General features: G+C 39.4%; 1 protein-coding gene across 1 annotated transcript in view; it reads right to left on the reverse strand.

The window, feature by feature from the left end:
- LOC111542997 (HERV-H LTR-associating protein 2) overlaps positions 1-13412 on the reverse strand; it is a 78571-nt gene that overhangs the window by 1253 nt on the left and 63906 nt on the right. The window contains exons 7-9 of the mRNA XM_023212699.2: positions 11903-12220; positions 7587-7697; positions 625-675 (exon numbers count right to left, since the gene is read on the reverse strand). Of these exons, the coding sequence (XP_023068467.1) occupies positions 625-675; positions 7587-7697; positions 11903-12220 (480 nt within the window). The remainder of the gene's footprint in view (positions 1-624; positions 676-7586; positions 7698-11902; positions 12221-13412) is intronic.

Genomic DNA, 13412 nt, shown 5'->3' on the forward strand with positions numbered 1-13412 from the left:
CTCTCAATATAATTATGTTATTAGAATCATCTGATTACTCTCCCTTCATATCTTTAACAAACAACATGAAAAATGCATTCAGTGTAAAAACACATCATCAGAAGCAGCAGTAAATGTGTATGGTTGATCCAGGTGCTCCAAAGCAGGGGAGTAAAGGCAGTCCAGTCAGGTCAGCAATTCCCGGCTTCTTGTGATCCTTGGCCTGGTTCCCACCAACTGATAACAATGGAAATGTCATAGCCAAAGAGGGGATGAGAGTGATGGTTAAAGAAAAAGGGATATGTCATTTCTCAAAGAAGGCCTCCTTATGGACTTTCATAAAATATGGCCCTTTAATACATATCTTAGACAAAGTACATTTTAAAACAGTAATAGAAAAGGGAATTTAAAAATAAAACATATGAACCACAGTCATGAAACTACAACCAGGGAGCTGGAGCTAGGAAAGGTTTTGTGGCTTTTCATATAACAGCTTCAAATATATTTTCAGCCCATCTCACTGCAGAAGTATGGAATATATCTATTTTTTAAAGTGGCCAATACTGTGACAAAGTTTTTGCCCATATCTTTTGACTGTTCCTCCAGAACCAGAATCCATTCTTCTCTCAGTCATGGGAGGCTGACCTCGTTGGGCTTCATCAGCAGGGTGTCTGCTCCTCCTGGCTTCTATTTGGACTGGAGATCAGAGACAGGGAAGAGTGAAATTAGATATTCACTCTCTCAGCTTTTTCCCTGTACGGTCACCTGGGTCTGGCTCTGTCCTTCAACTGAAAGTCACTCTCTGATTTTTTGAAGGGTTTTTCGTGTCTCTATCTCCTTCAGTTCTGCTGTTAGTTATTTTTTGTCTTCTGCTAGCTTTTGAATTTGTTCACTCTTGCTTCTCTAGTTCTTTTAATTGTGATGTTAGGGTGTCGATTTTAGGTCTTTCCTGCTTTCTGATGTGGGCATTTGGTGCTATAAATTTCCCTCTTAACACTGCTTTAGCTGTGTCCCAGAGATTCTGGTATGTTGTGTCTTCGTTCCCATTGCTTTCAAAGAACTTATTTATTTCTTCCTTAATTTCGTTATTTACCCAGTAGTCATTCAGGAGCAGGTTGTTCAGTTTCCTTGTAGTTGTGTGGTTCTGAGTGACTTTCTTAATCCTGAGTTCTAATTTGATTGCACTGTGGCCTGAGAGACTGCTATGATTTCCATTCTTTTGCATTTGCTAAGGAGAGTCTTACTTCCAATTATGTGGTCGATTTTAGAATAAGTGCTATGTGGTGCTGAGAAGAATGTATATTCTGTTGATTTGCGGTGGAGAGTTCTGTAGATGTCTATTAGGTCTGCTTGGTCCAGAGCCGAGTTCAAGTTTTGAATAGCCTTATTAATTTTCTGTCTCATGGATCTGTCTAATATTGACAGTGGGGTGTTAAAGTCTCCCACTATTATTGTGTGGGAGTCTAAGTCTCTTTGTAGGTCTCTAAGAACTTGCTTTATGAATCTGGGTGCTCTTGTATTGGCTGCATATATATTTAGGATAGTTAGTTCTCTTTGCGTTGATCCCTTTACCATTATGTAATGCCCTTCTTTGTCTTTTTTGATCTTCGTTGGTTTAGTCTGTTTTATCAGAGACTAGAATTGCAACCCCTGCTTTTTTTATGCTTTCTGTTTGCTTGGTAAATATTCCTCCATACCTTTATTTTGAGCCTATGTGTGTCTTTGCACATGAGATGGGTCTCCTGAATACAACACACTGATGGGTCTTGACTCTTTATCCAATTTGCCAGTCTGTATCTTTTAACTGGGGCATTTAGCCCATTTACGTTTAAGGTTAATATTGTTATATGTGAATTTGATCCTGTCATCATGATGCTGGCTGGTTATTTTGCGCATTAGTTGATGCAGTTTCTTCATAGTGTCATTGGTCTTCATATTATGGTGTTTTTTTGCAGTGGCTGGTACCGATTTTTCCTTTCTGTATTTAGTGCTTCCTGCAGGATCTCTTGTAAGGCAGGTCTAGTGGTGACAGAATCTCTCAGCATTTGCTTGTCTGTAAAGGATTTCATTTCTTCTTCACTTACGAAGCTTAATTTGGCTGGTTATGAAATTCTGGGTTGAAAATTATTTTCTTTAAGAATGTTAAATATTGATCCCCCACTCTCTTCTGGCTTGTAGGGCTTCTGCAGAGATATCCATTGTTAGTCTGATGGACTTCCCTTTGTAGGTAACCTGACCTTTATCTCTGGCTGCCCTTAACATTTTTTTCCTTTGTTTCAACCTTGGAGAATCTGATGATTATGTGTTTTGGGGTTGCTCTTCGTAAGGAGTATCTTAGTGGTGTTCTCTGTATGTCCTGAATTTGAATATTGGTTTGTCTTGCTAGTTTGGAGAAGTTCTCCTGGATAATATCCTGAAGTGTGTTTTCCAACTTGGTTCCATTCTCCCCATTACTTTCAGGGACCCCAACCAATCACGGATTTAGTCTTTTCACATAGTCCCATATTTCTTGGATGCTTTGTTCATTCCTTTTCACTCTTTTTTCTCTAATCTTGTCTTCACGCCTTATTTCAGTAAGTTAATCTTCAGTCTCTGATATCCTTTCTTCTGCTTGATTGATTCGGCTATTGATACTTGTGTATGCTTCACGAAGTTCTCGTGCTGTGTTTTTCAGCTCCATCAGATCATTTATATTCTCTCTAAACTGGTTATTCTAGTTAGTAGTTCCTGTAACCTTTTATCAAGGTTCTTACTTTCCTTACATTGGGTTAGAATATGCTCTGTTAGCTCAGAGGAGTTTGTTATTACCCACCTTCTGAAGCCTATTTCTGTTAATTTGTCAAACTCTTTCTCCATCCAGTTTTGTGCTCTTGCTGGAGAAGAGTTGCAATCATTTGGAGGAGAAGCAGCATTCTGGTCTTTTAAATTTTCAGCATTTTTGTGCTGGTTTTTCCTCATCTTCGTGTATTTATCTACCTTTGATCTTTAAGTCTGATGATGTTTAGATGTGATTTTGTATGGGGGTCCTTTGTGTTGATGTTAATGTTACTGCTTTCTGTTTGGTAGTTTTTCTTCTAACAGTTAGGCCCCTCTTCTGCACGTCTGTTGCAGTTTTCCGGAGGTTCACTCCAGATCCTATTTGCCTGGGTATCACCAGCGGAGGCTGCAGAACAGCAAAGATTGCTGACTGCTCCTTCCTCTGGAAGCTTTGTCCCAGAGGGGCAACAGCCTGATGCCAGCTGGAGATCTCCTGTATGAGGTGTCTGTCAACCCTGGAGCTGGTATTTTGAAAATATTAACAACATAGATAGACTGCTAGCCAGACTAATAAAGAAGAAAAGAAAGAAGAATTAACTAGACACAATAAAAAATGATAAAGGGGATATCACCACTGATCCCACAGAAATACAAGCTACCATTAGAGAATACTATAAATACCTCTAAGCAAATAAACTAGAAAATCTAGAAGAAATAGATAAATTCCTGGACAGCCTCCTAAGACTAAACCAGGAAGAAGTCAAATCCCTGAATAAACCAATAACAAGTTCTGAAATTGAAGCAGTAATTAATAGCCCACCGGCCAAAAAAAGCCCAGGACCAGATGGATTCACAGTCGAATTCTACCAGAGGTACAAAGAGGAGCTGGTACCATTCCTTCTGATTCTATTCCAAACAATAGATAAAGAGGGACTCCTCCCTAACCATTTTATAAGACCAGCATCATCCTGATTCCAAAACCTGGCAGAGACACAACAAAAAATGAAAATTTCAGGCCAATATCCCTGATGAACATCAATGCAAAAATCCTCAATAAAATACTGGCCAACCAACTCCACAGCCCATCAAAAAGCTTATGCACCATGATCAAGTTGGCTTCATCCTTGGGATGCAAGACTGGTTCAACATATGCAAATCAATAAATGTAATCTATCGTGTAAACAGAACCAATGACAAAAACCACATAATTATCTCAATAGATGCAGAAAAGGCCTTCGATAAACTTCAACACCCCTTCATGCTAAAAACTCTCAACAAACTGGGCATTGATGGAACATATCTCAAAATCATAAGAGTGATTTATGGCAAACCTTTAGCCAATGTCATACTGAATGGGCAAAAGCTGGAAGCATTCCCCTTGAAAACAGCACAAGACAAGGATGACCTCTATCACCATAGTTCAACATAGTATTGGAAGTTTTGACCAGGGCAATCAGGCAAGAGAAATAAATAAAAGTATTCAAATAGGAACAGAAGAAGTCAAATTGTCTCTGTTTGCAGATGACATGATTGTGTATTTAGAAAACCTCATCATCTCAGCCCAAAATCTCCTTAAGCTGATAAGCAACTTCAGCAAAGTCTCAGGATATAAAATCAATGTGCGAAAATCACAAGCATTCCTATACACCAATAACAGACAAACAGAGAGCCAAATAATGAATGAACTCCCATTCACAATTGCTACAAAGAAAATGAAATATCTAGGAATACAACTTACAAGGGATATGAAGGACATCTTCAAGGAGAACTACAAACCACTGCTCAAGGAAATGAGAGAGGACACAACCAAATGGAAAAAAAATTCATACTTATGAATAGGAAGAATCAATAGTGTGAAAATGGCCATACTGCCCAAAGTAATTTATAGATTCAATGCTCTTCTCATCAAGCTACCACTGACTTTCTTCACAGAACTAGAAAAAACTACTTTAAATTTCATATGGAACCAAAAAACAGCCCATATAGCCAAGACAATCCTAAACAAAAGAACATAGCTGGAGGCATCAAGCTGCCTGACTTCAGATTATACTACAAGGTTACAGTAACCAAACAGCATGGCACTGGTACCAAAACAGATACATGGAATAGAACAGAGGCCTCAGAAATAGCACCACACATCTACAACCATTTGATCTTTGACAAACCTGACAAAAACAAGCAATGAGGAAAGGATTCCCTGTTTAATAAATGGTACTGGGCAAACTGGCTAGCCGTATGCAGAAAATAGAAGCTAGGCCCCTTCCTTACACCTTACAAACTGGGATCTAATTAAACTAAAGAGCTTCTGCTCAGCCAAAGAAACGATCATCAGAGTGAGCAGGCAATCTACAGAATGGGAGAGAATTTTTGCAGTCTATCCATCTGACAAAAGTCTAATATCCAGAATCTACAAGGAACTTAAACAAATGTACAAGAAAAAAACAAACAGCCCCATCAAAAGTGGGTGAAGGGTATGAACAGACACTTCTCAAAAGAAGACATTTATGCAGCCAACAAACATGAAAAAGAGCACCTCATCACTGGTCATTAGAGAAATGCAAATCAAAACCACAATGAGATACCATCTCACACCAGTTAGAATGGCAATCATTAAAACGTCAGGAAAAAACAGATGCTGGAGAGGCTGTGGAGAAATAGGAACACTTTTACACTTTTGGTGGGAGAGTAAATTAGTTCAACCATTGTGGAAGACAGTGTGGCGATTCCTCAAGGATCTAGAACCAGAAATGCCATTTGACCCAGCAATCCCATTATTGGGTATATACCCAAAGGATTATAAATCATTCTACTATAAAGATACATGCACACGTATGTTTACTGCAGCACTATGCACAATAGCAAAGACCTGGAACCAACCCAAATGTCCATCAATGATAGACTGGATAAAGAAATTGTGGCACATATACACCATGGAATACTATGCAGTCACAAAAAAGAATGAGTTCATGTGCTTTGCAGGGACATGGATGAAGCTGGAAACCATCATTCTCAGCAAACTATCACAAGGACAGAAAAGCAAACACCGCATGTTCTCACTCATAGGTGGGAATTGAACAATGAGAACACTTGGACACAGGGTGGGGAACATCACACACCAGGGACTGTCAGAGGATGAGGGTAAAGGAGAGGGAGGGCATTAGGACACATAGCTAATGTATGTGGTGCTTAAAACCTAGATGATAGGTTGATAGGTGCAGCAAACCACCAGGGCACATGTATACCTATGTAACAAACCTGCATGTTCAGCACATATATCCCAGAACTTAAATAAAAAGAAAGAAAGAAAAAAAGAAGTAAGTCACTGTCCTTACAAGGCAACTAATCTTATGTGACTCTCTCCTTTCAAGTTTTGGGAACTGCTGTCTGTCCTTGTCCCTTCAAGTTTAAGTTTGCTAGTGAATCGGGTGCTCCCAGCTGTGAATATACTGTCTTGTAAGTTCTTTATCCAGTTTTGAGTGTGCCATGTGTTTACAGTTGAGAACTGACTTATGCAGACTTCCACTAAAGAAACTAAACTATCATTCTTGAGTAGGATGTAGCACCAACTCTCCCATAATTTGAACCTAATCCAATCACAGATATCAGTATATTAGGTCAATGGTTGATCTTGGTAGACAAGCTAAACTGCCTGTGGTCTCTTACTACTTCTGGCCAGCCAAGGGACAGGAACTAGCCTGCATATTAGTACAAATGATCACAGGGCTAGAATTGGTGAGATGCTTGCTCTCCATTGCCCCAAAACTATTATCTTCAATAATAGTTTCTGCTATAACCCAAATCTCCTAACTTCAGCAGGGGCGATAGCCAAATATCAACCAGAAAGACAGATTAAAGAGACACAGGATCTAGCTCAAGTTCCCAGGACACCCAGAGCCTCCTCAGGGGGATAGTGGAGTAAGGGAGGGCTTCTGGGGGCCTGAACCTGCCTCTGCCACTAGCTGGCTTGGTGCTATTAAATGATCAACCTAAATCTGTTTCACATGCCTTCTTAGCACTTGAGCTAACTGCCCGGATTTCTGTTTCCTGATCTGTAAAATGTGGAGATCAACCAGATCTAAGTTTTGCCCAGATGCTCTGTAGCTCAAAATTCTGTTACTAAAAGCAAAGTACTCTAAGGAAGTACTCCCTAAAAGTACTTCCCATGATCATGGCATCTTAAGATAGTTTAAATTACTAGTAAGGTTTTTTGCTTAAAATTTAGGAAAAAATCAATTGAACAACAATTGAAATGACCCATAAGAAAAGAACAATGCAGTTTCAATCAGAGCACTAACCTTGACTAAGCTCAGAGCAAGGGAGAACAAGCGGAGCCCAGGGACTTAAGAGGGTATCTGGCTTCCTTCTGAGGTGTGAGGGTAAGGAAGAACTCATGGTCCCGTCACTCCAAAGGCAACTTCTTAAAGCTTTGGCTTTTTTCTTTCCAGTTACCTTTTAATGCAGGATGATTAAGTCATCCTGGTTATCATTTCAATACTAGATTAAAATTTTAAAAAGTATGATCATCAATTAATTTAATTAATTTCTCAATTATTTATTGACAATAGTAGGAAATCTAAAAGCAATAGCAGTGTGCTGCAGTGAATATGCTTGTACACAGTTTGGTGTACCTCTGCTCATTTAATGTGAGATAAATTCCTAGAAGTGGAACGGTTAGGTGGAAATGTAGGAGCATTTTAAAAGATTTTGGGTGAATTTTGTGAATGACATTCCAGAAAATTCAGATCAATTTACATGCCCAGTAGCTGTTTGGGCATGTATTTCCATGTTATCTTTAATATACATGATTTGGAACATGTGGGGCAGAGCCCAAATTCTTCCTGAGATATTACCTGTGCAACATTTTACTTTCTGAATCAGCAAAATCAGACAGAGCACCAAAATCAGACCGGCCACCAAACTCCATAAGCCTTTGTTCTCGGAAGCTGTTTCTTGGCTTGGTTCTAAATAAAACAGAGAAACAAAGTCTGTGAACTGGAAGAAAAGGTACCAAATAAGAAATGTGTGGGTGGGTGAGGGTGGAGTATGTTTACTATTTTTAAAACTAGTTATTTCTGCATTACAGGTAGGAGGCTGAATTAATATGAAAACACTTTGCATAATAAAAAGGTCCTTTAGGATAAAGCCAAGAACCCAGACTGGACAGGAGAGTTTGTCTTGAGCATAAATATCTCCTAGTCTCAGTGTATCTATTGTGGGAAACCGACAGACACCATAATATTATTGGAGATTGGTGGGGGTTGGGGGAGCTGGGAGAAAAGTCTGAAAACTGGAGAGGCAATACGTCTATTATGCCTTTTCAGTTTCTATTGCTTTATACTGTAGTAAGAAATAACACATTTTTATAAAGGAATAATTATGTCCATAAATTAGCCTCAGCCCAGTGTTCACCTTGGAGGAAGAAGTAAGAGTGCAGTCCGCCATTGGCCTAGAGAAGACAGGGTCCTAAGGGAACAGTGGTAAGTTCAGAGGTGATAAAAGGAGCTAAGTAGAAGCCATGGTCTTGAGTTAGAGGTGGCAGGTGACCACAGAGATAATAGGCACAGTAGTCCCTCCTTATCCCTGGGGGATACATTGCAAGACCCCCGAGTGGATGCCTGAAACCTTAGTACCGAACCTTATGCATAGTATGCACTAATTTCTTTTTCCATCTTCACAGTTTTATAGATAGAAGATTCATTCTTACTGTAGATCTTAGCAACCTCAACATAAGCTTTTTTCCCCCTTAAGTTGAAAGCTTTCCCTTAAAGGAAGCACTTCATGACTTCTCTTCGGTGTATCCGAATTGCCAGCATCACTATCCTTGTGCTTTGAGGCCTTTCTTAAATAAAATAAGGCTCACTTGATCATAAGCACTGCAATATCATGACAGTAGATCTGATTATCTGGAGGGCTAAATGACTAACAAGCGGGTAGCATCCACAGTATGATATGCTGGACAAAGGGAGGATTCACCTTCAAGGCAGGATGGAGTGGGATGACATGCAATTTCATCATGCTACTCAGAATGGCACACAATTTAAAACATTATTTCTGGAATTTTCCTTTTAAAAATTTCAGACTGCGGTTGACTTTGGGTAACAAACTGCAGAAAAGGAGGACCTGCTGATAGTGTTTAGAGCTCCTCAGAAATAACTGGAGGAGCCTAAACTTTCTCCATTCTACAACATCTTGGTCAGGACTAGAATTATTGAAAGTAGTATTAATGGAAGTGGGGACTCCAGAGACCCTGGGTTACCAAAGTCAGAACCCTGCTAACCTTATGGTCTATGTTCTGCTAAAACATGGGCAGCAAGTGATAGAGCACAAAGGTCAATTCAGGAGGAAAATGTTTGTGGCTATCCTTTAGAATGAATACCTCTGTTTACCTAACAAATGTAATTTTCTATGAACATACTATAGTGTTTTACAACTAATAAAATATTAATCTCTTCACCTATTTGTGTCATTCTGAAATTCCATACAGGAGTCCCCTTTATCCATGGTTTAACTTTCTGAGGTTTTAGTTACCCATGGTCAACTGTAGTCCAAACATAACCAAATGGAAAATTCCAAGAATAAACAATTCTTAAGTTTTAAATTGTGTGCCATTCTGAGTAGCATGATGAAATATCGTGTCGTGCCACTCCATCCCACCTGGGATGTGACTGCACCCTTTGTCCAGCATATCCACGTTGTACACACTACCACCATGAATCATTTACTAGCCATCTCAGTTATCAGATTGATTGTCATGGTATAACAATGCTTGTGTTCAAGTAACCCTTATTTTCTTTAAGAATGGTCCCAAAGCACAAGAGTAGTGATGCTGGCAATTTGGATATACCAAAAAGAAGCCATAAACTGCTTCCTTGAACTAAAACAATTAAAGCTCTTGACATATGAAAAATCATATATTGAGGTTGCTGAGATCTATGGTGAAAATGAATCTTCTATCTGTAAAATTGTGAAGAAAGAAAGAAGAAAATTTTTGTTGTCTCAACCTACAACAGTTATGGCCACACTGTGTTGTATATGCTAAGATGGAAATGGCATTAAATTTGAGGGTGGAAGATATGAACAGAAATGTGTTCTGCTTGATGATATGTTATACTGGAAGGCTTTGGGCTTTTATGAAGATTTCAGCAAGAGATCCCTTGAAACAGGCCATTTACTGCAAGTAGAGGATGGCTACACAGATTTAGAAATCAGCTTGGTTTGAAAAATATAAAGATTACTGGAGAGGCTGTGTCTGCTTATGATGAAGCTACAGCCACATTTCCATCCAAAGCAAGTCTTTAATTGCAATGAAAACAAGCTCTGCTAGAAGAAGATGCCCAGTAGAACCTGTAATCATAAGAAGTGTGAATGAGGCACCAAGGCATAAACATGGAAGGACAGATTAATCCTGGTATCATGTGGGAATGCATATATAGGGTTTGGTACTGTCCATAGTTTCAGGCATCCACTGGGGGTCTTGGAACATATCCTCCATGGAAAGGGGGACTAATGTACCTACGTAAAGGAGAGATTAAGTAGGAACGTTAGGTTAACTTTCTACAGTGTTTTCATTTGCATTTGCATTTTTCTTCCTCCTAAAGGAAATCCTACAAGGAAATCTACAAGTCTACTTCTCACTGTACTCGTGACCCTCAGGTTCCCCCATCTCTAAAGATATTTGCCCAAGGTCAAGTATTGATTCAGCAGCAAAACTTAGCAAGGATTATTTAATTCCATTCAGCTTGGTGCAACCTTAATTGACCAGATCTAGATTCAAGGAATCATAAGACCCCTATCTTGTTGTAGCACCTCCTGGGAAAGACAACAAATGGAAAAGTCACAATTCAGAATAGGAAATAAGTTCCTTGAAAGGATGATATTTAAGGTACCAAGACTGTTTGCCCTGTTTCCTGCCCTGCTGGGGTGGCTCCTGCCAAGTCCTCTTCCTGGTGGGGAAGGGTGAGCACACCCTCCCCCAGCCCCACCTGCCAACATTTATTTGAGAATGAGAGGTTCCAAAAATACTCTTTTGTCAGAGATGGAATGGTCCTGATGTTTCACTTTGTGTGAATTGAAAATTAGATCTCTGGGTGGGAAGACGGGCCATATGTGGTCTTTAGGACATTTCTTCTTGACTTATTTTTTTTTACACTCCAAAATGAATCCAACATGAGGCAACATTTTTAAAAATAGATTGCAGGCTTAACTGTATTTTACATAAAACTGACACTTTTATTTTTGGAGAAAAATAGGAGCTTCAAATGTAGCCCCAGTTTTTCATTCTCTACTCTCAAAGTGGCAGCTCTACAAAGGGAGTGTTATTACTCAATGTCCAGAAGCTTCCAAGTATTTGAAGATCACATAACCTAAAGGACAACCCTGTGCTCTTATCTCCAAATCTCACCATACAGAATCACCAAAACTTCAAATGCTATTCCTCCTAGTTTTCACAATTGAAATGATAGAAATACTTCTAAAACATAAGCTCCACTAGTTCAAATATATTTATTGAAGGACAGAAAGAGCTGCCATGGTCTGCCATGATGTGAAGTTGATAGTTTAAGGGTGGGACCATCTAGCTCACCTAGAAGGTCAGCTTCATGAGTATATATTCCATGACTCGATGGTTAGTTGACTAGAAATATTTTAGATAATGGTTTTTGGCAGTGAACTATCAACAGAAGTAAAAATGAACTGAACCAGGAATATATACTTGGTGCTTCAAATATTGTGCGGTGATTATTTCCAAGTTCATAGACACTGCCATGTTTTCCCAGCATTCTTCAGGACCCCGATTGTAACTTCCTAATGTGTCCCTAGCCTTGACTCCCCAAACATTAGGGCTAAGGTATATATTAGGCACAGCAGTGAGCAGATATGGAAGATGCTCAGCCCATGGAGTCATCAAAATGTATGTTTCCTCCTCACTTCTGAAGCCCCAAAGTCCTGAAAGGAAATCTGTGGGAGTAATTTTTTTTTTTCAAAATAGGACTTTTATGTGGTTGAAGGAGGGAGGATAATCGACATCCTGACCAGAAATACCCCTGTAGATTATATTTTGAGAGGGTATCAATGTATTCTTGAAAAGCCAACCTAATTTTCTGTCTGATATTCACAAACCTCTAATGCTATAGCGAAAACCCATTATCCAAACCTACTTGCAGCTTACCTACGTGCACCGTGTGTATGGTGAGTAAAGTATATTCATCCGAAGAAATATTGCACAAATATTCCCCACTGTCTGAAAGTCTAAGATCCATCAAATTCATAGAGAAGTCACTCTGGTTTTTCAGCTCTTTGTTCCATGAGAATCGGGATTCATAGAAAGTTGTATTTTGTGAGGAGCTCAGATAGTAAGCCAGGATAGAGGAAATCCCACTTTCCATTCTGGACCAAGTAACTTTGAAGTCTTGGTTTGGAGAAAAATAATCATTTACAAGTTCACATGAGAGTGAAACATGTTCAGTTTGCATTTTATGAAGGCCATCTAACAACACAATAGAAAAGAAAACATCAGTGAAGATAAACATTTCAAAAGAATTCTCTAAGTTACACTTAGAAAGCAGAGAACAAAGGCACTAATATTGATATATTTAGAAATAACTTTTTGGACAGTAATTATATTTGTGCTGTGGTTTCTTACAAGACAAGTTTTACTACCACTATTTTAAAGTTTCCCACCAAGGTTAGTTTAAACCTTCAAGGAGGGCAAAGCCAGGGCCAGCTAGAGGGGTGATGTACTTGTTTTAACTCTTAGAACCTAACAGTAAGCACTCAGGAATGTTGCTACCAGCAGCCTATTAAACTCAATGTTTGGCCTCTCTAATGCTGGTGTTCCCCAGAACACCCCTTTTGTTACCCTACCTACTCCCTAGTGGTCTCTAACTTTATGGCCTCACTACTTCTTAATCTCTTTATCTAGACAAAAATCTCTTTTTCTGCATGTAAGAATATTTCCAGCTGTGTGCAGGCAACCCCCACTGGACTGAGCTCTTTTAGAAGAGAGACTCTGCTGAATTTTCTTGCCTTGCCCCTCCAGACCCAGCTCCGTCTTGTCCTTCCTGTTCTGTAGTGCTGTAGGCTGACCTCTGTGGACTGCCATGGACTGTTCTCCCTGATTCTAGACTCACCTGGCTTCCAGTTTACCTGCAGGAGAGTGAAGCCAAAGCAAGCCTTCCAAAAGGCAAATCCAGGGGCTTTCTGTGTTTCAAATCCCTCTTCTGATCCATCCTATCTCCAAGACTCAACAAGCTCCTTAGCAACGTGTAAAAGGTCTTTCATCTGGTGTTTTTTTTTTTTTTTTTGCCTCCCTCTCCAGGTTCATCTCTTGATCTGTAGATTCCACAAATCCAGGCAATTTTACTTTTCTGTGCTTTTTACCTGGAATATTCCTGTTCTCCTGGAATGTCCTACTACTCTTCTAAAATTCTGCCCTTATGCAACTTTCTTAAGCACATACTCTGTAACAACCCCATTTGTGCCCAACCACAGAGAGTAGAATTGATCACTCCCTTTGTAAGCTATGTTCCTAGTTTAATTTTTATATCTGTACGAGATGCTGTGGATCCAGAAATCAGTAGAGACCATGTTCTTAAGTTCACAGTCTGTGAGCGACAAAACTTGGCACATAATAGCTTTTCAGTGAGACCAAACAGTACTGAGCCTAAAGAACTGTTCAT

The sequence above is a fragment of the Piliocolobus tephrosceles genome, unplaced genomic scaffold (assembly GCF_002776525.5).
Source record: "Piliocolobus tephrosceles isolate RC106 unplaced genomic scaffold, ASM277652v3 unscaffolded_20, whole genome shotgun sequence".
NCBI lineage: Eukaryota > Metazoa > Chordata > Mammalia > Primates > Cercopithecidae > Piliocolobus > Piliocolobus tephrosceles.